General features: G+C 39.5%; 1 protein-coding gene across 1 annotated transcript; it reads left to right on the top strand.

Annotated features, from left to right (window-relative positions):
• Positions 1-234: 234 nt before the first annotated feature.
• ASPM (assembly factor for spindle microtubules) lies at positions 235-27,780 on the top strand. The gene is made up of 29 exons (XM_048312717.1): positions 235-553; positions 1,783-1,926; positions 2,305-3,658; positions 6,075-6,176; positions 6,921-7,067; positions 7,687-7,932; positions 8,087-8,154; positions 8,697-8,838; positions 8,917-9,047; positions 9,297-9,472; positions 9,573-9,718; positions 9,797-9,882; positions 11,231-11,446; positions 12,306-12,516; positions 12,603-12,748; positions 12,851-12,979; positions 13,880-14,074; positions 15,009-19,634; positions 20,594-20,743; positions 21,049-21,215; positions 22,013-22,172; positions 22,672-22,881; positions 23,389-23,538; positions 24,792-24,983; positions 25,430-25,622; positions 26,105-26,259; positions 26,786-26,962; positions 27,208-27,380; positions 27,459-27,780. The coding sequence occupies exons 1-29, from the start codon at positions 251-253 to the stop codon at positions 27,562-27,564; spliced, it is 10,401 nt and encodes a 3,466-aa protein (XP_048168674.1). The 5' UTR covers positions 235-250; the 3' UTR covers positions 27,565-27,780.
• The last annotated feature ends 33 nt before the right edge of the window (positions 27,781-27,813 follow it).

The raw sequence follows: 27,813 nt of genomic DNA, 5'->3' as shown, positions 1-27,813 counted from the left end.
CCCTCACGCGCCGCGCTCGCGGCCCCGCCGGCTCGGGCTGTTTAAATGAAGCGCCGGGCGCTGATTGGCGGAGGGGCGAGGGGGCGGGTTGGAATGGGCGCGAGCCAAGCGGTGATTGGCTGATGCGCGACGGGGCGGGGTTAGTGGGCTCGGCCCGCGCGGGGATTGGCGGAATCGTGGGTTTGAACGCTCGCGCGGCGGTTGGCGCAGCGCTGCTTGTGCGGAGCCGCTGCCCCGCGCCCGCCTGGCCATGGCCGCCGGCTCTGTCACCGCAGCGGCGCGGGGGGACCTCAGCCCCGCCAAGAACCCCGGCCGGCGGCGCTGGGCCGTGCGGGGGGGCGAAGAGGACGCGGACGAGGGCCCCGCCGTGCTGGTCCTGAGTTACTTCTCTCGGCCGCCCTTCCTCAGCTTCGGCCGGCTGCGAGTGGGCGCCTCCCGCACGCGCCTGCTGGGCATCGACAACCCCAACGAGGATGACGCCGAGGTGGTCATCGACCGCTTCCCGGCCGCTGCCAGGGGCTTCAGCATCGAGCACCGCCGCTTCCGTGTGGAGGTAGGCGGGGGGACCTGCGGGGCCGGGGGCGGGGGACACGCCAGGGGACAGGTGGGAGTGCTATCGGCCGCAGGGCCGGGGGCTGCCCCCGTCAGCCGCGATCTGAGGCAGCCGCGGCCCCGCTGCGGGCGGTGCGTGTCGGTGCCGCGCTCGTGTCTGCCGGTTCCCCTGAAGGGCGGCGGCTGCAGCCGGGGGTGGCGGGGTCGGGTCCCTCGGGCCAGGGGCTGTCGAGGCCGCGAAGGCGCCACAACCTGACTCAAGCAGGTGTTTGCAGCGAGGAGCAAAAATTGAAATGAAATGGATTGTTCTTTGGGAATGTTTTAAAGACGGAGACCTGTCAAAAAGTGTCAGGACATATGTGTAGGAAAAAGGCTGAGGGAAGAGGATACCAGTTCGCTGTTCTGCACGTTAGTTAGTGACACAATAGAGAGCAAAGCATGCTTAAAATAGGACTAAACATTTATGACACCTAAGGAAATGCAAACTGTGGCTAGTCCAATCAATGCTAGTTTTTAAAAGAATAGTTTAGATGAACAAACATCTATGATTATCTAGACTGTCCAGAGCGTTTGTGAGAGAGAACGAAACACTCTGGAGATTTGCAACAATGGGCTTATAAAACCAGGCTGGAGTCCCACTTCGAAATCTTGGAATAACATGTTCCTGTAGGAATTAATGAATAGAAAGTTTAATGCCTTCCTTGATCATTTGCAATATCTTCCCTTTTTTTCAAAGAACTTCTATGTCAAATCTCATGTTAGCATGTCATTTAACTGAAAAAATTGACACTTGTGTTTAGAGTCAGCTAAGGTCCTGAAAATCAACCTCTGATTATTAGTCCCACTATAATTCTCTCAAAATTACTGTAGAGGATTTATAAGATTAATATGTGCAAAAAATTATGTAATTTCTTCTACTTACGTTTACTCAAACCTTCTCCTTTCTAGTATGTGTCATATTTATATGTATTTTTTCTTGTTTTCCACTACAGTTTGATAAAGAGGTATATGTCCTTTTAGTAAGACAACATTTTTGATAGGGGTCACTTAAATTTATGTATCAGAGAGGGAAAACTGACATTTAAACATTTAACAATTTTTTGTCATTTCATGTTGTCAGAATGTATATTACTTCTATATACTGCTCCTGGTTTGATTAATTACTTCATCTTCAATGTTACAAAAGTGTACCTAAATGCTAGATATTAAATATTTCTTTTTCTCCAATAGGCAGGACAAAGAATCTTTGTTTCTATCACATGGACACCATTAGAAGAAGGAAAAATCAGAGAACTGGTGACTTTTGTTGTTAATGACGTTGTAAAACATCAAGCTGTGCTCCTTGGTGCTGCTGAGCAGCCCCCGAAGAAAAAGGTGTGTGTGTGTTTGTGTCTTAATTCTGTTACTTTGGCATGGCTGATGCAAATATTGTTTTTTATTACTAGAAAACTCTGTTTCATTATTGCAAAACTCAGTGATAAATGATGCTGTGGAAATGCCCATTGTCCTCAACTTTTTTTGGCTGGGTTGGAAAGTAGGTACTGATACACTACAGCTTAAAGAATAAAACTAAAACATGACCAAATAAATGGTTGTCAAGCCTTCAAATAACGTATAGTGAATTATTTTTGATTAGGTGTTCTTTTTATAGCCTTTTTAAACTTTGAATGAATATGCTAGTAATGTTCACTTTTACATGTAGAAGAATTTAGAAAGCCAGCACACTAGCTTTTATTTACGGTTCTTTTTCAGAAGAGTCTTTGGGAAACATTAAAAAAGAAAAACTCTTCAGGAACATCTGCAATAAAAGCTAAGAACACTCTGGAAATTAAAACTGTTAATAAAACATTTCGAGTTTCTCGGAAGGCAGATAGACTTAGAAGTCCACTTCAGTCACGTGAGAATCAGAACACGGTGCAGAATAATATATCCCAAGGAAGCGACCCTCTTGCTGGCACAGAAAATCAGCTGCCTCCATCTCCTATTGCACGAGTGGCAGAGGAACATGGCAATACTGTTCACACACCACTTGCCTTGAGAAGGTCTACTGCGTTTGGGGATATTGCTGCCTCTGGAAATGAGGAGTTGTTGCCTGAGATAGACAGCTGTAACATCAATAAATGTGTTACTGAGCGCAATCAATCACAATCTGAAAGTGCCTCCAGTTCTGCTGGATTAGCACAACTGCCAATTTCAAATGATGGAGGAGTTCTTAATTTTACGCTCTCACCAGTTTCCACTCCGGAGCACTCAGCCTCTGCACCTGTTTTAAGTTCAAGGAGAATTTTAAGTCCAGATGCTTTTGTAAATGACAATTATCAAGTGGATATAGATGTAACAGAACAGTCTTTTCCAGTCCTGTCACCTGATCAATTTGTGAAGGACAATTTGTCAGATAAACAGTCACAGACTCCTAAACCTGAGGCAGCATTAATATCGTCCACCACAGAGACTTACGTTGTTAAGAGATTTCTACCCTCAAAATGGAAAAAAGATGGAGGTGTAGAGACAGAAACTCAAGTTCACGTAGAACACAACTTAAATGAAGTCTTTGAGTTAAATTGTGTAAAATCACAGGCGCTTCATTATGATAAACCCCAGGAAGATCACTGCAGTTTTCCTTCTGCAGAGGAGCTTCAGACTGACAGTCTTTCTCAGAGAGAGCAAACAAAAAAGCGTCCAATTCTTTCTGCCACTGTCATAAAAAGTAAGCCTGGTGCTACTGAAGAAACAAGAGTGGAAACCCGCCAGCCAAAATCTAAAAAATGCCTCAATAAAGCAATAATAGGATGTGCTAATGTGGTGCCTATACATACCGAAGCAGAAACCTCAAAACACCTGCCAGTTACAGGTGCAATTTCATCTGAAAATAAGTGTCACAATGACAAAGTAAATTCATCTCCTACTGGATCAACTTCTTCATGTCGTAAGAGGAAAAGTGAAACGTGTTTAGGAAATAGTAGAGTTGCAGCTCCAGTGCATGTGGAAGAAGTGGAAAGAAAAAGAGCTCTGACCTCTAGCACGGACAATCAAACCCGTACGATCAGACGACCATCAGCTTTCAAACCCACGAATGGAGAGAGAGCGGGGCAGAGAAAGAAAGCTGGTGAGAAGTGTTTCCTTCATTTACCATTTTCTAAAAGATGCCTTTGATTAGGAAATGTGTATAGCAAACTGAACTGTCCAGGAACAGTCAGCAATATTTCATATCTCTCAAATGTGAGCCTTTGCAATATGCGTTTTAAAAAATTGAATGGTAGGTCAGAGTTTTGGTTATGTAATTGGCTTCAAATTTACTTTATTCCTGTGTAAATTTGTTAATGGCAATAATAGGGAAAGTATATAAAAGCTCTTGAGCAGAGCCCTTCTTACGTAATTCAAATTTTCTGGAAACTTACTGCACAAGATTTGTCACATGTACATTTACCACTGTGATTGTTTGACTCCATTGCTGTTGTCATATATTTTCAAATGTCGAATCATGAAGGTTGGAAAAAACCTCTTGAAGCATTGAGTCCAACCATTAGCCTGGCACCACCATGTTCACCACTAAACCATCACCCCAGGTGCCACATCCATGCACCTTTTCAACACTTTCGGGGTGGTGATTCCACCACTTTCCTGGGCAGCCTGTGATAATTCCTAACCACCCTTCTAGTGAAGAAGTTCCTAAGTCTTTTTCAGTCTCCTCCTTTTTACTGTCTGTTTACCTTGTTGTCAGCCTTGTGTAGATCTCTCTGCCTTATTGTTTGCCGATACTTTGTTGCTTGAAGATCAGAAAAAGCTGATGGCTTGCATTTCAGTTTATTTTGGGTTTTCTAACTCTTCCAATCCCCAATATGCTCTGGAATGTGAAAGGAATGAGGGTCTGTAACTTAAAGATGCATTTAATTTGCAAAATTTAACTAACAGGAAAAATTCATCATGGCTTTTAGATCAAAATAGCACATGCTGCTTTCTTCAGTTTAATGATCTGTTCTGCGATCTGGATTTGATTTGGGGCTTTCAGTAATGCACTTCAATGTCAGGCTTTTTAAGGTGGTCTGCAAAAGAATCACGTGCTGAAAGTGTTGATATGCAGCAGGAAAAGGTGTGTTATCTACCAGGTTATTAATCCATTAGGATAAAGATAGATGGGCTGGACAAGGGCAGAGTAGAGGGGAACAATCTCCTCCCATGACCTCTGGCCACCCCTCTTTTGACGCAGCCCAAGATCCGTTCGGCGTTCTGGGCTCTGAGTGCACGCTGTGGGCTCATGTCCAGCTTATCATCCACCAGAACCCCTAAGTCCTTCTCTGCAGGACTACTCTCTCTGATTTCTTTTCCCAGTCTGTTGTGGCACCTGCACAGTTCAGCTTTGTGTCACCTGCAGATGTGCCAAGAGTGCGCTCGATCTCTGTCTCTGTGTCATTGATAAAGGTATTAAAGAGCACCAGTCCCAAGACAGATAGATCCCTGAGGGACACCATTCATCACTAACCTCCATCTGGTTATACAGCCATGGATCTAATTCTTTATCCAGTGGTGCACCCTCCAAATCCATATTTCTCCAATGTGGAGACAAGGATACCACGTGGGTCTGTGTGGAAGGCCTTACAGAACTCTAGGTAGATTACATCAGTCAGTTTCCCTTGTTGACAGTGTCAGCCACAGAAGGCCACCAGACTGGTCAGGCACAATTGGTCCTAAGTAAAGCCATGCTGACTGTCTTGAATCATCTCCTTGTCTTACCTGTGCTTTAACATCACTTCCATGAGGATCCATTCCATGATATTCCCAGGCACAGAAGTGGGACTCACCAGTCTGTAGTTCCCTGCATCCACACATCTTCTTTCCTCGCCTTTTCAAATCATCAATATTTTTTATTTCTGAAGTACCATCTTGTCAGGCAGCAACTGTACTTCTTCTGCAACAGAATACATTTTTATCCTTCATTTGGCATTAATGTGAAAGTATGATTGTGCTAAAAGGCTTTGTTGCACCATGTTGAGAAAGCCTGGATCTGCGTTTTTCCTTGTGTTTTATTTAAATCCTGTATCTGTGCATTGGATAATACTTATTGACTAGTGCCTTGGTGCACAAACTAACACAAGTCAGGCTGCTCTGAATTGAATACCAATGTAGTAAGCTGTCTAACTGTGGGAAGGAGTGAATAAAGCCCTAAAATTCATAACTCTTACCCCAAATGTTTATAGAATACACCCTGTTGCATGTTCTAATGAAAGTTTGTACAAATTAGCCTAGTGTTTCTAGCCATATAATGAAATTCAAATGCTGCATTTCCTTAGGGTTATGGAAGAACTGTGATGTACAAGAGCAGTTATTTGCTCTTGAACATTCTTCCCCTTTAGTTGTAGCCAACATGGTTTCTGTAACTTTCCATCAACAGGAAGCTCCTGTTGGTATTTTGAATGGTTCATGGGGAATTACTCTAGTTCTGTGCTTTAGAAGTGATAGGAACTTTAATGCATTAACTTTCACTGACATATTTCCTGTTGATATTTATGTGTTAATGCTGGTAGGTTCTTCACTTCAGAAGGCATCTAAAACTACCAAGAGAATTAGTAAACCTGTCCCCGGATTGGCCCAGTCGCACCTGACATTTGTGAAACCACTGAAAACAGGTAGGCAGACTCTGGGTGTTTAGTAAAACACTGAACAGAATGTCACAATTGTACTGCTGGTGTCAGGTAAGACCTAACTGGTTAGAACTGAGAGGAAATAGAAGATAGTACCTAAAATGAATCAATACCTGGTAGAACAATATATGTAACCTTTTGTGATCTGTTTTGACTACTTATAAGAAAATTGGTTGCAACACATGGTCAGCTGAGAGTAAATATTACTTTCTTCCAGACTGGCCTGTAAGTGTGAAAGCTACATTACAGTTACGCTCCCAGTTTACTGATGGTTATCAGTTAAATACCTCTTCCATATCTGATAACATTTTAAGGCAACAACAGAATACCTCAGAAGAGAAAATTTCTTCCCAACAAGATAAAACTTTTGCAGAGTTAAGAATACTGAGTTGATCTGCTCTGAAAAATGCATCTATAAGATAGTTCTTCCTGGATGTAATCCAGTTCAGCTTGGGTTTGCCCCACTGCAATGGCCTGAGTTCTAGATATCTTGTCTTAGTTCTAGTGCTGTAACAGCTTAGTCCATATTTTGTGGCTGAAATTAATTTAATAGTCCCTGATCCGCAAGTCACTGATGATTTTAATAATCTGCTTTTTTTGGCTATAGTGCTAAATGGAATCTCAAACATTAATCCTTTCCACAATGAAACATTATATGGGTTATCAAACATTTCGAGAATTGCAAAGGCTTAAGTTTTTGTTGTTTTGTTTTGATTTTTTTTTTTTAAGTCATCCCTAGGCACCCAATGCCTTTTGCTGCTAAAAACATGTTTTATGATGAACGCTGGAAGGAGAAGCAGCAACGAGGTTTCACCTGGTGGTTAAATTTTGTACTTACCCCAGATGACTTCAATGTAAAAACAAATACCTCACAAGGTAAGAGTACAAGAATTTTGTCTTCTCATTTTTTTAAGCATTATATTATATATTTGTTAAACACTAATGAGTAGTAGTACTCATTTAACCATAAACCTTTTCAGGGTCATGTTGTCATATTTTTCCCCTTCTGATATGTGTGGATAGCTCACTTGCTCATGGCAAGCACAGCGCACCACGCCCTCGGCATGAGGAGCGTGCTCTGCAACCAGAATGCACTGGAATGTGTGGCTGTAGCGCTGCTCAGTGGGTGTAGAGTGGGGAATCCCCGCCTGCTGGAAAACATTATAGCTGGCACTTTACTAAAAGGAAAACTTACTTTTTCCTCTATCTTTAGCTTCATTTGAAAAAACTGAAGATGGAACCATTAGACTTAAAACTGAATTCCTAGTACTGCTCACTTACGAAATAAGTGTTCTTATATTTAATACTTGACTCGTATTCTTGTACTTGACAACATATGTTTAGTGCAACAGCTGACAAACTTCCTGAAGGACAAATCATTAGTTAGAATGAAAATAACGAACTGTCAGCTTAGAGAGGGGAAAAAATAAATGAGGTGTGCAAAGCTACCTTTATTTGAGATGTAAATGCCTGCTTTTTGTGTGTGTTTAAACAGTAAACGCAGCTGCTCTTATCTTGGGAGAAGAGAACCATCACAAGATGAGCCTTCCTAAGGCCCCCACGAAAGATGAGGCGTCTCTAAAAGCATACACAGCTCGCCGTAAGCTGAATAAGCTGCGGCGCGAGGCCTGCCGCCTGTTCACCTCTGAAGCCATGGTTAAAGCCATCCAGAGACTCGAGGTGGAGATCGAAAGCAGGCGCCTGCTGGTCCGGAGGGACAGGCACCTCTGGAAAGACATAGGTAAGAGGTCTGAAACCTGGCATTCTGTCCCCTTGTAAGTATGGAAAGGATTATTCACACCCTCGGTTTGCTGAATCTAAAATTGGTTAATAGAAACTTTTGCATCAATATGAAATGTTTGCTGGATCTAATATTAAAAGATGCTCTCTTGCAGGAGAAAGGCAGAAAGTCCTTAATTGGCTTTTATCTTACAACCCTCTATGGCTGCGTATAGGTCTGGAGGTAAGTGCACTGTGTATAGTCTATAATCTATAAGTTTAAAGGACATTTAGCAATTTTTTTGGTAGAGGTTGTTTTGCGTTTCTTTGTATTTTCTGCCATACTAATTCAGGTAGGTTCAATTCAGTTCCACCATGATGACTATCTTTAAAATTGTTCCAATGTACTTGCTTTAAAAAAATGATTACCTTATTAAGAAGGAAAATATTTAATGAAGGAAATTGGAAGTTAATTCCCTGACCAATAACACAAAAGCATTTACCTATCAGTTTCACTTTACTAAACTGGAGAAGAATGCAGCTGTCTTAAAGAAGTTCCTGATTGATTTCTCAGATGATCATACATGTTTTGAAATGAGATTAGATCTTCTGAAATTTCCTTTGGCTTTACCTTTCAGTGACTTAGTTGAAAACTCTTTGAGTTTTAGAGACCAATTGCCATTTATTATTTTAGAAATTCAAAACTGTATATATTTTAAAAAATCCCATAGTGTTTAAGGTAATTTTTAACACTTCTGCATTTTTTTTCCCCTTCTTTCATATTAGACTATTTATGGAGAACTGATAGCTTTGGAGAGTAATAGTGATGTTATGGGTTTAGCAATATTTATCCTTAATCGCTTGCTTTGGAACCCTGACATTGCAGCTGAATACAGACATCCCACTGTACCTCACCTTTACCGGGAAGGTAATGATTACTTCCAAAACCAACTTATTTGTAGCACTTAATTTTTTAACTATCACTTACTGAGTTCTATCATTCTAGGTCATGAAGAAGCTTTGTCAAAGTTCACACTGAAAAAATGGTTGCTGTTGGTTTGCTTTCTGGATTGTGCCAAACGTTCCAGAATGATTGACCATGACCCCTGCCTCTTTTGTAAGGATGCAGAGTTCAAGGTGAAAGCTGTGATTTGATGTCTCTCTCCAGTATTGTCCTAAGACTCAGTGTAGTATTTTTTCATTGTTTTTAATCTGACAAAAGTTAAAGCTGCGTGACTTACTAAAAATAATTTTTTAAAAGATACATAATTTTAAGAATTAGAGAAGTAAATATGAAATGTAATTTGGGAGGTACAAGGGATGAAAATTGTATTCTGCTTGACAAATATTGTAATGTTAAGATTTTATTTGTTTTTTCAATTTTAGGCTAGCAAAGACCTTTTGCTTGCGTTTTCCCGGGACTTCCTGAGTGGTGAAGGTGACCTTTCCCGCCACCTGGGTTACTTAGGACTACCTGTCAGTCATATTCAAACTCCACTTGATGAATTTGATTTTGCTGTTACAAACCTGGCTGTGGACTTACAATGTGGCATTCGTCTTGTGTGCGTTGATACAGAATTCTATTGAAATACTTATTTTCTTTTATATAATACTTAATGTGAGCTCATCAGAGGCATTAAACCATGCAATTACCTTTGTTAGGAGAACAGTGGAGCTTCTGACCAAAAATTGGAGTCTTTCAAAACAACTGAGAGTTCCTGCAATAAGTCGGCTACAGAAGATGCATAATGTTGATATAGTTCTTAATGTCCTTAAAGAGCGAGGAGTGCACTTGAAGGATGAAAGTGGTAAGGCCTAGAAATCAGGCTTATTCTAAGTGCATCAGAAAACTGGTGCACATTTTAATCCCGTGTTTTATTTGATAGGTGCTTCAATTGACTCCAGGGATATCGTGGATAGACACAGGGAACGAACATTAGCGCTGCTGTGGAAAATTGTCTTTGCCTTCCAGGTACTATTCAATTGCTTATTTTGTTTGGTTTTTGCTAGTTACAACGGAGGAATAATGAAAACACCAGTCTTTTCAGGAATATTTGATGTCTGTGAAAGCCTCTGCTAATCAAATTTTAGACTGAAGTTATTTGCTTTGCACATTTAAAGTTCCATGTAAACATTACTAAACTGTGAATTGTTCCCTAACGATACAGCTTGGATAATGTTTTAACTGTGTTTTTTCTTACACATTCATTCACGTTTTTGGAAAACACTGAACTTCTGAGTTTATGCTGTATAGTAGCAGAATTGGTACTTGAAAATAATGGTGATCTCAAACTACAGGTGGACTCTTACTAAAAGGACATTTTGAGGTTACACTGATAAACAGTTACAGAGTAATTCTGAAGCTATAGCTCTTCTACTTTTTCTTCCTTTTATCTGAAACAGTCAATTTGATGAAATGTTCTTGAAATAAGAATGAAGATTTCTTAGGCATTACTACAATGACATTTCAAAAGTTAGTAGAGGAAGTTAAAGTAACTTTCTTAAGACTGTTTTAAGAGTTGAGTCACAGGATATTTTAAAAATAAATGTCCAACTATGTCCAACTGACAAGTCCAGTTGGAAGGAACATGATGCATGAAAGGCAAAACAAAATAAGTTAAGGTGGAATTTCACCACTAGGTAGTCAGGAATGTAAGTGCAATTAAGTATATGTAAAGCAAGAATATTAAAGACTTTAGCTACAGAACTATCACTAAGGTAGAACAATATAATAAAAATCTAATGTAGTTATTTTTTTTCTTGAATACTGTTACACTATTAAGTAACTATTAAGTTAACTTCCTTCAGTTAGTTCTTCTGATGCGTGTGTCACAGTTGCATTGCTTTTGATTAGAGAAATAATTTCAGTGAGTAGTGGCTTTATCCAAACACTGTGGATATGCTGCTTGTTCTCCAAATCTTCTTCCATCACAACACCAGCTCAAGTCCTTTTGGAATCCCTTAAAAGAGGAGGATTGGTACATGGGCTCAGTGGAAATTCAGGCAGGACTCCAATTGTTTCCTCTGAGAGCATGTTGAAATTACATGGGCTGTTTTGGGGAATTTCCCTGTTTCTCCCAACTATTAACTAATGCAGTAACTGTTTTACACAGAACTGTGGGAAGGGTAGATTTAAGGTTTTTATCTGCCATCTATGCTGGCAAATCCAGATTATCTACTACTGATTGTGTGGCAGGTACTGCTAAAGTGAGCATAGTTTCTCTTTAAAAATGCCATATTTAAAGCTCTGCATTCAGTGGCTGTAATGCCTGGCATGTCAGACTGTTAACACATCAATTTTTTGTTTTTCTTCCTAACAGGTGGATGTTTTTCTGAATGTGGAACAGTTAAAAGAAGAAATTGAGTTTTTGAAGAGCACACACGGGAGAAAAGCACGATTAGGTGCCATCAAGACTCTTGCAACTGGTTTTAGAGTACAGGAAGACAGTAGTAACTTCTCATCTCAGACTTACAGTGAAAATGTGAAGCTGCTGATGGCATGGGTTAATGCTGTTTGTGGATTTTACAATATCAAGGTAAATAGTTTTGTGTACACTTCAACAAATACACCCTGTGCTGTCGTAATTCTTTACAGAGCAGAGTTCTTCAAACTATCAAATATGCAGTAGAAGTAAATGGTAATTATTTGTAAATATCCTTCTGGACTTTGTTTAATCTGTTTTGAAATAGCCATCACTCTGTGAGTTTAGCTGCAGCTCTCTTTTAAAAAAAAAATCAGACCAAAAAAATTTCCTCTTCCAGTTAGCCTTGTGGATAAAAATGCTTTTCAAAAATAGAACATATTTGCTGGAATGGGAATTGTCTGTGGACTTTTAATGAGCCTTCATTTTAAAAGTATTTGTGCCTAGAATTTTCAGTGTTTATAAGAACTATGAGAATTAAACTAACATTTGGGCTAAGGTCAGTTCATCTCCTCAGAGATGTTTGTTTAGAAGGAATATGTTTGCTCATTCCAAGAAGGGAAGCCCTGGTCAGAGACCTGACTCTGGTCAGAGTACTGTAGCAGCTGCTAGCCTTTCTGAAGGGTAAAACAGAGCACTTAGCACTGATGCAAATTCAGAACTTATTTCTTCATTGAAAACCTAATGTAAAGGTATCTGTAGAAGTTTACTTGGGATCCTGCTGTTGAAAGATTGGTTCCCTTGTAGGTTCACTGTACTGACACGTTTTTGGTTTCTGGATTGTCACAGCTGTATGTCACTTTACAGTAAATGTTCAAAGGAAGCAATAGCTACCTATTTTTTTTTTTTTTTGTTAAAAAATAATTTGCACTTGGTCACATTTAAAGGTACAAGAGAAGAAATGAATATCCAGTTTATACCTATTAACTAGTAAGAAAAATTCAAGGAATTTGTATTTTATTTTATTTAACAGGTGGAAAATTTCACAGTGTGTTTCTCAGATGGCAGAGTATTATGCCATTTGATTCATCACTATCACCCCTGTTACGTGCCTTTGGAAGCTGTGTGCCAACGGACAACTCAAACTGTAGAATGCTCGAGAACTGTTACAGTGGGATTAAACTCCTCCTCCTCATCTGAGTCTGACACTTCTCTAAATGTTGTGGAAGAAATGTTTGATCAAAGTGAGTTATTTGATGAACAGAAGTTCATGTTAGACCTATTTCTTTTATGCACAATTTGATTTGATTAATGTTTTGTCTTTACAAAGCTGTAACTCCCTCAGTCCTATACAAGGAACTCTTGGACAATGAAAAGCAAAACTTCCAGCTGATCAATGCTGCAGTTTCTGACCTAGGTGGGATACCAGCAATGATTCATCATGCGGACATGTCAAATACAATTCCTGATGAGAAGGTAAAATGCCTTTGGAGTCTATATAAACACGTTCTGCCCTACTGTGAATGTGTCCTGCTCTTTTGAACAGCCCTTACCCTGCTGTGTTCTGTGTTTCTGTAGGTTGTTATCACCTACCTGTCATTTCTGTGTTCACGGCTTCTCGATCTTCGGCAAGAAACTCGAGCTGCGCGATTAATTCAGGCTGCTTGGAGGAACTACAGGCTGAAAAGGGAACTGAAACGCTCTCAGGTACTCTTTGCTTGTGCAATATTCATAGGTTCTGCATTAAGGAAAAAATAGAGAATATAAATTCAATGGAAAATACAGGTTTTTTGGAGTAATACTGGCATTTAAACTAATGAGTGCCATTTCTATCATCAAAATATGTGGCCTTCTTGGTGGTGTAATCTACTAAATTTCACTTTTCTTTTAGCCTCCTGAAGTAATTACAGGTGTTTAAAGGCTACTGGGTTTTTTTGTGTCACCCCTTAAACTCTTTTCCCAATGTTTCAAATATAATAGTTGCACTGCTTCCTTAAAACAAAAAGGAGTAGTTAATTCCTGTCAATGTCTACAAGATGAGAGGAGTAATTAAACTTCTGCATGGATTTACTATTTCTGTTAAGGAGCTAAGCTTCACCAGTCTTTTGAATTGAATTTCATGAGTTCTGATATTCTGTATCTTGATTTTCTGGTATTTATACCAGAGCTTGTGAGGGTTTCAAAGCTGACACACTTAAGGTTCATAAATGCCACCACTGTGTTTTACTAAGTTAGATATTATTTGATGCTGGAACAGAATTCAAGTGAAATATTCTAAGACTCTGTGGTGTAGAAGGGGACAGGGGTTGTATTTAGGATTTTTCATCTCCAGTTACTTTACTTTATAAAATCTACACAACCTTAACAATGACGACAAAACATTGCCTTTACAACTCTTTTGAAATAACTAAGAGTAAAGATGCTGGTGGGGGAGAAGGAATCAAAACCAAAACCCTTTAAACATTGCAGGCATTATTTTTATTAATTAATCTTACAGTGTGTGCGTATGTACTATATTTTTATGAAATTGCTCTAGATAGTTATTCAAATTAAAAACTTGAGTGAAAATTCCATAGCTAATGTTCAATGGAAATTTACTCTTGGTAGGAAAGAGACAGAGCTGCTCGGATAATTCAAAAATCTGCAATGAACTTCTTGGCTCGCCAACGCATCCTGAGGAAAGAGAATGCAGCCATTTTCATCCAGAAGCATTGGAGAGGATACTTGGCCAGGATGACTCTTTTCAATCTGAAAAAGGCAAGGCTGGAGCAAGTCAGAAATAAATCTGCCACAGTCATTCAGGTAATAAAACCTAAAGTGAGATTATATGGCAAGGAAACCCCCTGAAACCTCTAAGAAATAGCCTTGCTGAGGAGCATTTGTGCTGCTTGCAGCAATTAATGCTTCCATGAAATGTAATACTTTTTTTTATTATTTTTTTCCTCCTCTGCTTTTGAGAGGTTTAGTAAGTTTTTCTCTCCAGGGAAAGATGGTAATGTGCTATTAAATTAACAATTATTCCTTCCTTCTATGTTTTGGAATACCATGAACATTAAAACACGGGGCCTTAAATAGTCAGTGTAAGGACTGATCAGGCTGTGTTGGTTTTCTTTGCAGCTGCTGAACATTACTTAAAGAAGCTTTTAAAAAAAATTAAAATTACTCTCCTTGTGTTATGTCACCTGCAGTGGGCATATTAAGTGGCAGACATGGCAATGGTAGTTTGGGCAATTTATTCAATTTTTCAAGATACTTTAGCCACCATTACCCAAAGATAAATACTGCACTCCTGAGACTTTTTAGAATAGATATTAAAGAACTGCTGATTTATCAAGTGGTTTAAGAGGAAATCTGTTGTTGCCAGGGTAAATTTAGCCTTTTCCTAGAATTTAGAAAGCTTAAAAAAGCAATGATACAAACATTTAGGTTTTGCTTTTTTGGTTTTTTTTTAATATAGATTTCTGGATTTACCTTCCTAGGGATTAAGACCCAGAGATGAGCTCAGTTGGTTTGAGCATGGTGCTAATAACACCAAAGTCATGGGTTTGATCCTGGTATGGGCCATTCACTCAAGTGTAGGACTCGATCTTCGTGGGTCTTTCCAGTTCTGAATACTCTGTGGTTCTGATAAGTAGGAATGAGAAATCTTATAAAGTCTGAAGATGACAGTCCTGACTCATGCTTAACTCAAGATACTATGAAGAAAATACAAAATTTTTTCTTTTTTTACCTGCAGGCTTATTGGAGGAGATACTCTGCTAGGAAAAAATATTTACAGCTAAGACACTGTGTTATTTTTGTACAAGCAAGGATAAGGATGGTGAAGTCTGTTGCTGCATATAAACGAATTGTTTGGGCTACTGTTACAATTCAGAGACATCTGCGTGCAACTAAGTTGGCAAAAATAGATCGGCAAAGATATGAAATCATAAAGTCTTCAGCACTTACTATTCAGTCTACATTCAGAAGATGGAGGAAATACAAAATTCAACAGAAAATTAAAGCAGCTTTGGTGATTCAGAGTTATTTCCGAAAATGGCAATCTTCAAAACTGGCTAAGAGAAGGAGGGCTGCCCTTGTCATACAGTCTTGGTACAGGATGCACAGAGACCAGAAGCAGTATCTACATATTAAGCAAAATGTTATCAAGATTCAGGCTTGGTACAGGTGTCAGCTGACCAGACGTGTTTACCAGGAGCACAGGGTGAAAATAGTGACAATTCAGCGGTACTACAGAGCTTATAAACTGAGGAAGGCTGAGAGAGAGTCTTATTTGCAAAAGTGTGCAGCAGTGATAGTCCTCCAAGCTGCTTTTAGAGGCATGAAGGCACGAGAGCTGTACAGACAAGCAAAAGCAGCACGTGTTATTCAATCAATGTGGAGAATGAAACAAGAGAAACAAAGATTTCTGCAATTAAAAAAATCTGTTACTACGTTGCAGTCACACATGAGAAAATACCAAAAAGTAAAAAGATACAAAGAGATTAAAAATGCTGCTTCTGTAATTCAAACCCGGTATAGGGCACACGTGGCCGCTAAAAACGCAGCTGCTGCTTTCCGAAGAGTGCGCCTGGCTGCCATTGTTCTCCAGTCTGCCTACAGAGGGATGCAAGCCAGGAGAGATGCTCACGTGTTGAGATCTGTGATCAAAATTCAGTCAAGTTTCCGTGCTTACGTGGCCCGGAAGAGATTTAGAAAGTTGAGAGATGCCACAGTGAAGATTCAAGCTCTTGCAAAAATGAGGCAAGTCCGTAAGCAGTACTGTGCACTGAGGAAAGCAACGCTTTATGTCCAGCGAAAGTATCGCTCTGGGAGATATGCCCTTCAATTTAAAGAAGATTTTAGGAAATTGAAGGGAGGTTGCATAAGAATTCAGGCTCTAGTTCGAGGCTATCTTGTCAGGAAACAAATACAAAGGTTGAGGGAGGCTGCAGTATTACTTCAGGCCTGCTACAGAATGAAAAGGGACCGGCAACGGTACTTAAGCATCTGTAGTGCTGCCATTGTCATTCAACAGCGTTACCATGCCTGCAAAAAGACCCGCTGTCACAGGCAAGAGTTCTTGCAAGTTAGAAAAGCAGCTGTGTGCATACAGGCAGCCTACAGGGGTTATAAAACACGCAAAAAGCTTAAACTTGAATACAGAGCTGCTGTTAAAATTCAGACTGCTTTTAGAGCTCATGCTGCACGAGTGAAACACAAGGCAATGGTTCAGGCCTCCATCGTGATTCAGAGGTGGTACAGAAATTGTAAGGCTGGTAAGAGGCAAAGACTGACCTTCTTAATGACAAGAGCAGCAGTGCTTTCTTTACAAGCAGCTTTTCGTGCCTGGAAGGTACGGAAGCAGATTCAAAGACAGCATGTTGCTGCTGCTAGGATACAGTCTACCTTCAGAAAATTCATGGCTGTGAAGAAATTCAGGCTTGTGAACCACGCTGTGCTAACCATCCAAAGGCATTACAGAGCCAGGGTTCTAGGCCAGAGACAACGGCAAGAATACGTCCAGTTGTGTAATGCTGTGGTGCATCTTCAGGCACTATGGAGGGGGAGAGCTGTGAGAAAAATGATTCAGAAGAAGCATCATCTTGCAGCAATCATTCAGTCCTATTACAGAATGCACGTAAATCAACTAAAATACAAGAAACTGAGACAAGCCACTTTGGTGATTCAGAAATACTACAGAGCCTACTGTATGAAAAAAACCCAGCGTGCAATTTATCTAAAAACCAAGGCAGCTGTGTTAGTCTTGCAATCTTCTTACCGTGGGATGACTGTGAGGAAACAACTGAACAAACTAAACAAAGCTGCTACAACTATACAAGCTGCCTTCAAATCTCACCTGGTCAAGAAGGAATATGAAAGACTTAGATCTGCAACTATAGCCATTCAAAGGCGTTACCGTGCAGTTATTCTTGCTAAGTGTCAAAGGCAGAGATATTTGTCTTTAAAAAGAGCCACAGTTAAAGTGCAGGCGATTTACAGAGGTTTAAGAGTGAGGCGACAGGTTCGCTGTATGCACCAAGCAGCTGTTTGTATCCAAGCCATGTTTAAGATGCATTGCATGAGCATAAAATATCGGACAATGAGAATGGCAGCAATAAGAATTCAAAGGCAATACAGAGCATTTTGTTTAGGCAAAGTACAACGCAAAAAGTACTTGGAACTAAAGAAGTCTGTAACTATCCTCCAGGCTGCTTGCAGAGGCATGAAAGTCCGACAAGACTTAAAAACTATGCACCGGTCAGCAGCAATAATCCAGTCCTATTATCGGATGCACAAACAACAGAGGGATTTCAGAAAATTGCTGCTTGCAACAAGGCAGATTCAGCAGTGGTTCCGTGCTTGTAAGGAGAGAGATGCAGAAGTTCACAACTACACAATTATGAAAAATGCTGTACTATGCATCCAGGCTGCATTCCGTGGTATGAAAACAAGAAGACTTATCAGAACCATGAATGAATCGGCTGTGATTATTCAAAGAAGGTTTAGAACATTTCTGGAAAGAAAACATTTTCTTTCCATTAAGTCAGCTGCTGTTGTAATTCAGAGAAAATACAGAGCAACAAAACTAGGAAAAATTCAGCGTCAAAAATATCTCTCTCTCCTTAATGCTGCTGTTATCATACAGTCTGCTTATAGAGGATTTGTGGTAAGAAAAAAAGTGCAGAAAATGCATCAAGCTGCTACAGTTATTCAAGCAATGTTAAGAATGCGTAAAATTTACGCTTCTTATCGAGCACTCAGGCTTGCTTCAGTAATCATACAGCAACGTTATCGAGCTTACAGGAAAGGGAAGCATGAGAGAGAAAAGTACTTAAAACTGTACAATTCTGTTTTAGTTCTTCAGGCTGCCTACAGAGGAATGAAAACAAGATGCTTCTTGAAGAGACAACATGAGGCAGCACTTACAATACAGAGAAACTACCGAATGTATAGGCAGTACTGCCATTACAGAAGAGTTCGGTGGGCAGCCCAGCTAATACAGAGGAGGTACAGAGCCCATAGGCTCAGGAAAATTGCTGTACAGCATTACACTTCATTAAAGAAAGCAGCAACTTGTATCCAGAGGGCTTTTCGAGACATGCGAGCAAGAAAACAGCAGCGAGAAATGCACCGTGCTGCGACTGTGGTTCAGAAAAACTTTAAAGCCTTCAGAGAACGTCAGAGATACCTCTCTCTTAAAGCAGCTACTCTTGTTTTTCAGAGAAGGTACCGAGCTTTGGCTCTGGCAAGGCAGCATGCTTTGGAATATCAGTCTCTCCGAAAAGCTGCTATTCTCACCCAGGCTGTGTACAGAGGTGTCAGGGTGAGGAGGAGTCTCGAGCACATGCATTTAGCTGCCAGTACAATACAGGCAGCCTACAGAATGCTCAAGGACAGAAGGGCCTATCAGAATATGAGAAATGCAGCTATGGTTATTCAGAACTGCTATCGATCCTATTTGAAAGGAAGGGACCAACGCAAGAAGTATCTGATAATGAAGAGTTCTGTTCTTGTTATTCAAGCAGCATACAGAGGCATGAAGGCACGGCAGGAACTGAAAATCCTGCATGTTTCAGCAGTTGTAATACAGTCCAGCTATCGCATGTATGTACAACGTAGGTACTACAAACAGCTGTGCTGGGCTGTCACAGTCACACAGCAGAGGTTCAGAGCCAAAATGGCAAGAGAAGCTGCCATGAGAAACTATGCAGAAATAAGAAAGGCTGTCGTTTGCCTTCAAGCTGCTTTTCGTGCTAGGAAAGCCAGGCAGTTGTATAAAGCCAATGTTGCTGCACGGCGCATTCAATCGTTCCTACGGATGCGCGTGGAGAGGAGACGCTTTCTTGCAAAGAAAGCAGCAGCAATAATGATCCAGTCGATGTTCCGGTGCCAAAGAGCAAGGACTCACTATACACTGATCCAGAGCTCAGCAGTTGCTGTCCAGAGGTGGTACAGATCGTGTCTCAGGGCTCGTTCACAGAGAGCAGAGTACTTGGCTCAAAGACAAGCAATAGTAGTTATTCAGTCTGCCTTCCGAGCTATGAAAGCAAGAAAAACAGCAAGGCAGCTACGAGCTGCAAGAAAGATTCAGTCTTTTCTTCAGATGGCTCTACAGCGTAGAAAATACATCCAACTCAGAGCAGCAGCTGTTACATTGCAATCTTATTACTTAATGCAGAAATGTAAATCACAGTATAAGAGCTATAAAAGAGCAGCAGTTGTCCTGCAGCGGCACTACCGCTCCCACCTGACTGTGAAGCACCAAAGAATGACTTACTTACAAACCCGCAGGAACATTATCCTTGTGCAGGCCACAGTCAGAGGATACATCGAAAGGAAGAGGTTTCACAAAATTAAAGAAAGCACAATAAAACTTCAGGTACTTTTGGATGAATAGTACTGGGATTTGGGTGTATTTTTGCTTTCATTTGTAGGTGTTTTAAAGATATTTACTGCTCTTGCAAACCAAGTTTAGTTTGAAGCTAAAGTAGAATCAGTTTCTGAAGTGTATTACAGGGCAGATATATAAAGCTTACTACCACAGTACACAGAAATAACGTTCTTTAAGACAACTGAATTTTGCCTCTGAATATTAGTGGCTTAATGAATGTTTTCTTTGATGGGAATATGAATGAAAGCTGTCTTCGTGTATTGTATGAGAGGGCACTGGTAGTGGGTATAAAATGACATACTTGGCAAAAACCACGATTGCTACATTCTTTAGGACTTGTGTTTAGGAAGGTGTGAGTAAATCGATCATGTTAATCCCCCTTGGTTCACTAATTGGCCCTAGACTAACCTAAGTGCCTAACTAACATTTTGAAGAGGAATTTAAGGAGGGAAATTCCCCCAAATCAAGGAAGAAAGGGAAATAAATAATCTCTCATTTGTGGTCCTGAGCAGTCTGGTCTAATGGGTGGCATCCCTGTCCGTGTTGGATGAGTTGCAACTAGACCATCTTTAAAAGTCCCTTCCAACACAAACCGTTCTAGGATTCTTTGAGAATTTCTTAGGTTGGTTTTACTTTCTTGTTGGAGACCACATGCTCTGCTTAACTGATAAAAATCAGGTGTGCTTTCTTCACCTCCGTGGTTTGGGGGGATTGGCAGCTGCTTAGTTATTTTCTGAATGTTTAACTTATACATCCTGAACAATATAAATATAGTTACTTTCCTTAAAAGGTAGAAAAAAAGAATGAATTTTGAAATTGGGAATATACTTCTTTATATTGTTGTTTTCATAACAAGCTAGGGAGTATAGCTGTACGTAGAAATACGCAAACATTCCCAGCTGTTATGATGGAAGTGAAATATTCCAAGTTTGTCTTTTTCTTTGAAGGCATCTTTCCGTGGATTTATTCAGAGACAGAAATACCTTCAGTGCAAGTTTTCTGCTGTGTTAATACAGCAGCACTACAGAGCCCATCGGATGCGGAATATTGATCAACACAGATTCCATCAAATGAAAAAAGCTGCCATTACCATTCAGGTAATCATACATGTGGCTTTTATTGAGTGTTTGTTTGGGATTTTTAATCTCTCTTGTATTCATTTCTTCACAATATAGTTAGTTTTGCAGATTAATATTAAAGAGTGGCATTTGTGGTATTTCCCTGAATGTGTTTCACTTGCTTTTGAAAACGTTGTCTAGTTGGGAGAAATCAAATATTTGTAATACTTTAGAGATAGAAATACTAAAAGTTGTTCCTGTTCATGTGATATTTTTCCTTTTAATTTTGTTCATTCCATTAAAAGTTCTGATTTATTTTTGTTTTATTTTTATTTCTCTAATAGGCAGCATACAGAGGATATAAAGCCAGGCAGTGGGTTAGCAAAATGAGAGCAGCACAAGTCATCCAAGCCTGGTTCCGAGGTTACAAGGCACGAAAGGAATACACGTCTGTGCTCAGAGCTGCCCTTGTTATTCAGAGTCACTTCAGAACCCAACAGCTGCAGACTCGGTAATACTGAATCTGAGAGAAATCATTCTACTTTTCAAAGCTTTTATTATAGAATTATTTAGCGCTGCACTGTACTCTTTAGGTTCTCAGGCTCTGCCCCTGCAGTATCCATGTGACATGCATGAGTATAACCCTGTTGGAGCTGGTGGGGTTATTCTTTTGCACAAGATTTTCATTACATTTAACTGTTTTTCTGGAATGGAAGCTTCCTCGCTAATTTAAATTTTGCTTATTGGGCTTCAGAAAGAGTAGGCCTTGATCTTTTTTTCACTTCTCTGTGTTTTGCAGGAAAAATGTTCTGGATATTGTTAAAATTCTAGCATACAACTTGTAGGTTGGAAAGCTATTTCATTTTAATCCACAATGGAATTGTTAAACTGGTTTATGTTTATTTTGCTATGAGATCAGCCTGGTAGTTCATGTCATGAACTGTGTCCATGTCAGTAGCAGTAGAGGATGCTGTTCAGGGATGCAAGGTCCTCCCTAAGCATCCCTGCTTTTTAAACTTCCTTGCCTGTTCCTGTTGTTATCCTATTTATGGACCTGTTGTATGTCAGTCTGTCCAAAGCCTTTCAAGCTGCTGTGTCCCTCCCCAGCCTTCTTTGGCAGCAAGTTAGGGCAATACCTCCTATGGAAAAACAGGAAGCATCTTCTGTTTAAAATCAGTCCTTTTGCCAACATTGCTGGCTATTCCCATTTTCTAGTGTTCCAAGACCAGCTTTGCTTTTCCAATATCTATCTAAATGATTTCATAAACCATCACTGTTTTCTTACTTAAAAATGCATTTCCATGTTAGGTTTTTGAAAATGAAGTCCTGTGCACTTACCATCCAAAGAGTCTGGAGAGCGACGCGCACTGCGCGAATGGTTCGGCAGCAGTATCTGGCAATGAAGAGTGCTGCAGTTAAGATTCAGTTGGCATACAGGCAGTACAGGGCTAGGAGACTTCTAAGAAAGGTATGTTTTCACTTCAATATGCCATGGTTATTTTAAAAAAATTTAATATATTTGATTTTTGTCATCAATGTGCAGAAGCATAGAAAAGGTGGGGACCAAAGAGAAGACTGTTCAAATCAAAGCTCTTCAATCTTCGAAATATTAAATGTCCATTTTTGCTCTAAGTAACAGGGTTGGTTTTTGGTTTTGAACAGTTCCAATTGTTGAATTACCCCTCTATATACTAATACCAAAATAAAATGCTAAATTTTCTGCTGACTTTATTGCTTGCAAAAGATTAGGCCCATATTTTGACCCCATTTAGGTAAATGAAAAGACCTTCCAAACTGTGCAAGTCCATTTAATATAAACTGGTACTGTAGGAGTTTACTTGTATTCTCATTCCATTTTTGTTCTTATGATGGAAAAACACACCTAGAACTAAAAATAAATGTACATTGATCCTGACATGAATTAACAAAAGTTTAATTATCAATGCATTCTTTGAAATCTTTTTCAGAAGCACCAGGCTGCATGTCTGATCCAAAATGCATATAGAGGTTTCAAGGCAAGAAGGAAATTTGTTCAACAAAAAGCAGCTGCTGTAATTATCCAGAAACATCTGCGGGCTTGGCAGGAAGGCAGGCTTCAATTTAAGAAATACAACGAGACTAGAAGAGCTGTCATTAAACTGCAAGCACTTATCCGGGGTTATTTAGTCAGGAAAAAGGTTGGTATAATTCAAATTAAAACTGTGCTTGGGATGTAAAGTATCTCTAGAGCTGTCTTACCATTAATTCTGACTGGCAAGGAGAGGAAAACTTGATTTCTTGGTGTTGAAATCAAGTTCTTGTTGTCTGCTTTGAGTATCGGGCAGGTCAGAATAGATCAAACACAATCTGAGCCTTTTCTTACAATCCTTTAGAACTGAAGTAGGTTTTCACTGTTGGATGTTGTTTTAGCTTCTGAGATCTTTGTGGCTTAGCTTCTTCACACACAGGCTTACAATGACATTGTTCTCTGCTATGTATTGATGTTGTTGCTTACAATCACTTCTCTGTGTTATCATTTAGATTAGAGACCTGGTTCTGCAGGGAGGTAGGTAGCTTCCTTAATTCTGAGGTGATTTTCCAGTATCTAGTAGTATATTGCTGTGTACTATGTTCTTTGTGTGGCCATCCAGCTACCTCAGAGTATGAAAATTAATGATGTCCCTTGTTTTGTTTTCCTTCTACAGATTTCAGAACAGAAGCAAAAGAAGAGGCTTCTTTATTTTACAGCAGCTGCATATCATCATATCTCTGCAGTTAAAATTCAAAGGGCCTACAGGATTCACCTCACCTTAAAACTTGCACAAATCCAGATCTCATCTGTTCTTATAATACAGGTTGGTCTGATTAAGGCTGCATGGTTTTGTGTAGTAGTCTAATTTGTTTTCTGTGAGCTAAGACAATGTAGCTCCTTCACATGTGAAAAAGGTAAATTATGAATTCTATGGTTTATTAAATAATGCTGCTTATACACAGCTAAGAAAGCTTTGGCAGCTTAAGCATTTTAAAGCTGAGGATGGATGGGAAAGTTTGTTTCCTTCAGACCCTCAAGCTTGCTAAAGGAATCCGAGTGCTGTTTTAGCCTATTTCTTTATATCCTACTGGAGGTAGAAAAGGTCAGACACAACAACCTGTAAGGTTTGTGAAATGTAGAGCATCTTATAGGAGCAATCCCTTGGGATGCTGTGATTTATTTGGTTGGATGTTTCTGATCTCCCAGTGGTACCAGGGTCTGCGTACGTTGCAGCATTTTAATATAACCAGATTTTAATTACCTAAAAAGATCAAAAATCAGGTCTCTATTGCAGCACTACCAAATTGTAAAAATGGTTTTCAGGTCTCCAAACTGACCATTAGCTTAGTTCCAGTATGGGAGGGTCAGCACTGGGTAAATGGAGAGGCTGAAATGGGAACCCTGAAATAGCTCTTCTCTGGTCAAGGATGTCGTGGCAAACTTTGCCCTACTACTTCTCCATACGTACAAATTGTTATTTCTCCCCATAAGTTAGATTTTCCCTTTAAGGTAAGAGAGAATGGATGGAAAAGGGTGTTTTTTGCTCTCATTTGGCACACAGTAACCTGTCTCCTTTCTTGGTTTATAGAGGGGAAGAAACAGAGCTGGGAAATGAGAAAAGTGGAGTGGTGGTTCTTAAAAGCCAGCCAAGAGAAATAAAACTCCTAGGACATAGTAATGCTGGACACAAGTATAAACTGGGAGAGTTACATATTTTATCTTTTTGGTCAGCCCTGAAGTGGTCAGACAGTTGGCCTGGATAATCATTGTAGGTCTCTTCCAACTGAAAACTATTCTATCTGTCCCCTCCTCTACCCTTCCTTCTCTACCCTTCTCTCCTCAGAATGCTTCCCTAGTGGCTCCTAGTTAAGATTTCATTCTGCAGTCTTGCATTTCAGCTACCCAAGGCCAGTCAGAGTCATGGAGATTACACATGACTGATGATGTTTATAGTACCTGTATCTGTCAAAGCTCACATTAAAACACTCAGTTATTATCAGTGCTCATTTAGGGTGGGGAAAGGGAATTTAGGGGAAGGGTTTTAAATAAACAGGAAGGTACTTTCATTTTAAACAGAGGTGGTTCCGAGCAAAAATGCAACGAAAGAGATTTTTGAGAGATTATCAAAGACTCGTTCGACTGCAACGTGTGGTTCGAGGCTGGCTGAATCACAGGCATGAGGCAGCAGCCATAATCCAGAGAAACGTGCGGAGATTCCTCACCTGCAGACGCAGGAGGAGATTTGCAGTGGGGATAATTAAATTTCAGGTAAACACCTCTTGTAAGAAAATGACGGGTTTGGGTTGGGTTTGTTTGTTAGTTTATTTTTATTATCTATTTTTTTTTCTCATGGGCTTTTGGGGAGAGGAAAGATCTTTGCTTTGGTTGATGAATTTATCAGTGAAATTGCAAGCCAAGTGAGCTTTAGTTTAGCCATGAAAGCTGAAGGCAAAGAGATAATGAAGCAGATACTGCTTCAGGTGACTTAGGTGGGAGTGTGTGTGGACTGTATAGGCATGGATTTTTTTGCCTTTTGTCTTGAAAGCCCAGCATATGAAAGAATAACACTGAGTGTTAATTACTTAAAATTGAATACCCAAGGTCATTCAATATTTTGCAGGCTTGTGTATAACTGATTTGAAATGGTGATGGAAGTTCTGTTGTCTTGTCTCTCCTTTACAACTTGTTCTCTTTGTGGAATTCCTTTTCTGTAGGCATTGTGGAGAGGATATTCTTGGCGAAAGATGACTGACACAGCAAAAACCAGAGCTTTAAGATGCAGTTTAGAAAAGGCCAATGAAAAGAGCAGAGAAGAAAACAAACTGGGCAACAGAACTGCAATTGCAATAGAACACCTTCTAAAATACAAACATCTCTCCTACATTCTTGCAGCACTAAAGCACCTTGGTCAGTATTTTGTTTTATTATAACTGATGGATTTTCAGAATGATAAATACTGGATTTTTTCAGCTGAGAAGAGTTCATAATGATATTTAGGCTTTCTGCATGACTCTAAAATGTGAATGTTAGAGGGTAGAATGGAGGGTTTTCCAGACTAAAACTAGACTATTGATTTAAGAACCATATTTAAATCGTTATGTAGAGAAATGAAATCCTGTATGATTGCTCTAATTTCCTGTCAGTCCTAGTAATGTTATACCTTACATAAGTTTATTATCATTTTTACTATCAGTAGATCTCTCTGTGGATCATTTTTGTCTGCTTAATTTTTAGTCTGAAATATTAACACTATTTCTCTAGAAATGCTTAAATCAATAATTGCAGTTTTTGCTTTGCACTTCTGTTTAAAAATAGAGAATATCCTGGTTTGCAATTATTTTGCTTGAACTTCAGAGTTCCCTTTATTTATATTTCTTTAATTGTTTTAGAGGTGGCTACCCGGCTGTCCCCACTGTGTTGTGAAAATATAGCCCAGAGCAGAGCAATCTTCAGTATTTTCATTCTGATTCGAAGTTGCAACCGGAGTGTTCCATGCATGGATGTGATCAGATACTCAGTTCAGGTTCTACTCAATGTTTCAAAGGTAACTTGAATATTTTCTTTTGCTGGTTTATAAGCAGTAGGCTACTTTATTGTAGGACTTGTTTATGGACAAAATTTCTGAATAAATCTGGAACAACACAAGTACTAGTTTTGAATAAAAACTGTTTTTGAAACCAGTTATTTATTTACCTTGTAATAGTTATGTGGAGGTTTTTGGCAAAAAAATTTATTTCATGTCCTTAAGGCGTTTCAAGCTATCGTAAGTATTTTTAAATTTCTCTAAACTTATTCTAATTTATTTCTTTATTTCAAATATAAAATCAGATTCTATGGGTTTCTAAACAAGGGGGGAAGCACAGAAAGTACCTTTTTATAAAAAAATCTGTTACAATTGTATAAATACAGAAGCGATTTTTATTGCTTGGTTACCAGTTCAGCTACAAATTTATTCTAGGGGACAGTATGGGCTTTGCTTTTTCCTCTAACCTCTAAATATTAACCTCCAAAATAAAAATATTTTAAAGCTCTATCTATATAAACTCTCTTGTCTCTTTCTTGTTTAACAGTATGAAAGAACTACTCGAGCAGTTTATGAAGCGGAAAATTCTATAGATACTTTACTAGACCTCCTGCAAATGTACAGAGGCAAAGCTGGGGACAAAGTTTCAGAGAAAGGAGGAAGCATTTTCACAAAGACCTGCTGTTTGCTAGCTATCCTTTCAAAGGACTCAAAAAGAGCTTTGGTAAGACCTAAATGTTTCGGGTTTAATGGTTTAATTTGACATACTTTTCTTGCATGTTTTGGTGGTTTTTGTAATTGTTTTTCTCTCCCTCTCTACCATCCCTGTTATGGCTGTAATATTAATTATGACTAAACTCTGGTTTAGAACATATGTATTTCCAAATGGTGAACACACTCGCATTTTCTCGATTTAAGCTGCTTTTGACCTTGCAGTATTGACTGTGTGCTGTCTCCACCTTTCCTCAGGAAATCCGAGCCATGCCAAGAACTGTTTCTTGCATCCAGAGCCTCTATAAACTCACAGCTCGGAAACACAGGATGGATGCAGAGAGAACACTTGTGAAGCAGAAAACAAACACTGCCTTAGGTGGGAGTTCCTCTGTTCCGGTAACTCCTCTAAGAATAAAAACAGTTTCAAGGTAAGTAGTTAAAAACCAGTCTTCTATTTCTGCTGTGACATTGAAATATTTTTATTTAAGTCACTAATCTTTTCACAGGATTAAACCAGACTGGGTCTTGAGGAAAGATAACATGCAAGAAGTTGTGGATCCTCTGCAAGCAATTGTGATGGTGATGGACACACTTGGTATTGCCTGCTACTGAAATGTAAATGATGTATAAGAAGATGTATTTGTACAGTATGTATGTAGGAGATGAATAAATGATTTGGAAAAAAGCAATTAAGTGTTAAACTACCGTTGGAAATGTTTTTTTGGATTACAATTAACATTTTGGCAACCTTTTTTATTGTGTACAGTTTTGAAGCCCTATTTTGTACTACTACCAAAAGCAATTGTATAATAAAATCAATTAACTGGATTTTACTGGAAATTTCACTGGTGCAGTAATGTA

Source organism: Corvus hawaiiensis, chromosome 9 (assembly GCF_020740725.1).
Source record: "Corvus hawaiiensis isolate bCorHaw1 chromosome 9, bCorHaw1.pri.cur, whole genome shotgun sequence".
Classification (NCBI taxonomy): domain Eukaryota; kingdom Metazoa; phylum Chordata; class Aves; order Passeriformes; family Corvidae; genus Corvus; species Corvus hawaiiensis.
This window is presented reverse-complemented; position numbering and strand designations above follow the sequence as displayed.

What these genes read in the sequence shown, in the direction of transcription:
- ASPM (XM_048312717.1), top strand. Translation starts at nt 251, where the DNA reads ATGGCCGCCGGCTCTGTCACCGCAGCGGCGCGGGGGGACCTCAGCCCC. An exon ending in AGCAGCCCCCGAAGAAAAAG is followed by an intron (nt 1,927 to 2,304) that starts GTGTGTGTGTGT and finishes GTTCTTTTTCAG; the next exon opens with AAGAGTCTTTGGGAAACATT. An exon ending in GGAAGAAATGTTTGATCAAA is followed by an intron (nt 12,517 to 12,602) that starts GTGAGTTATTTG and finishes GTCTTTACAAAG; the next exon opens with CTGTAACTCCCTCAGTCCTA.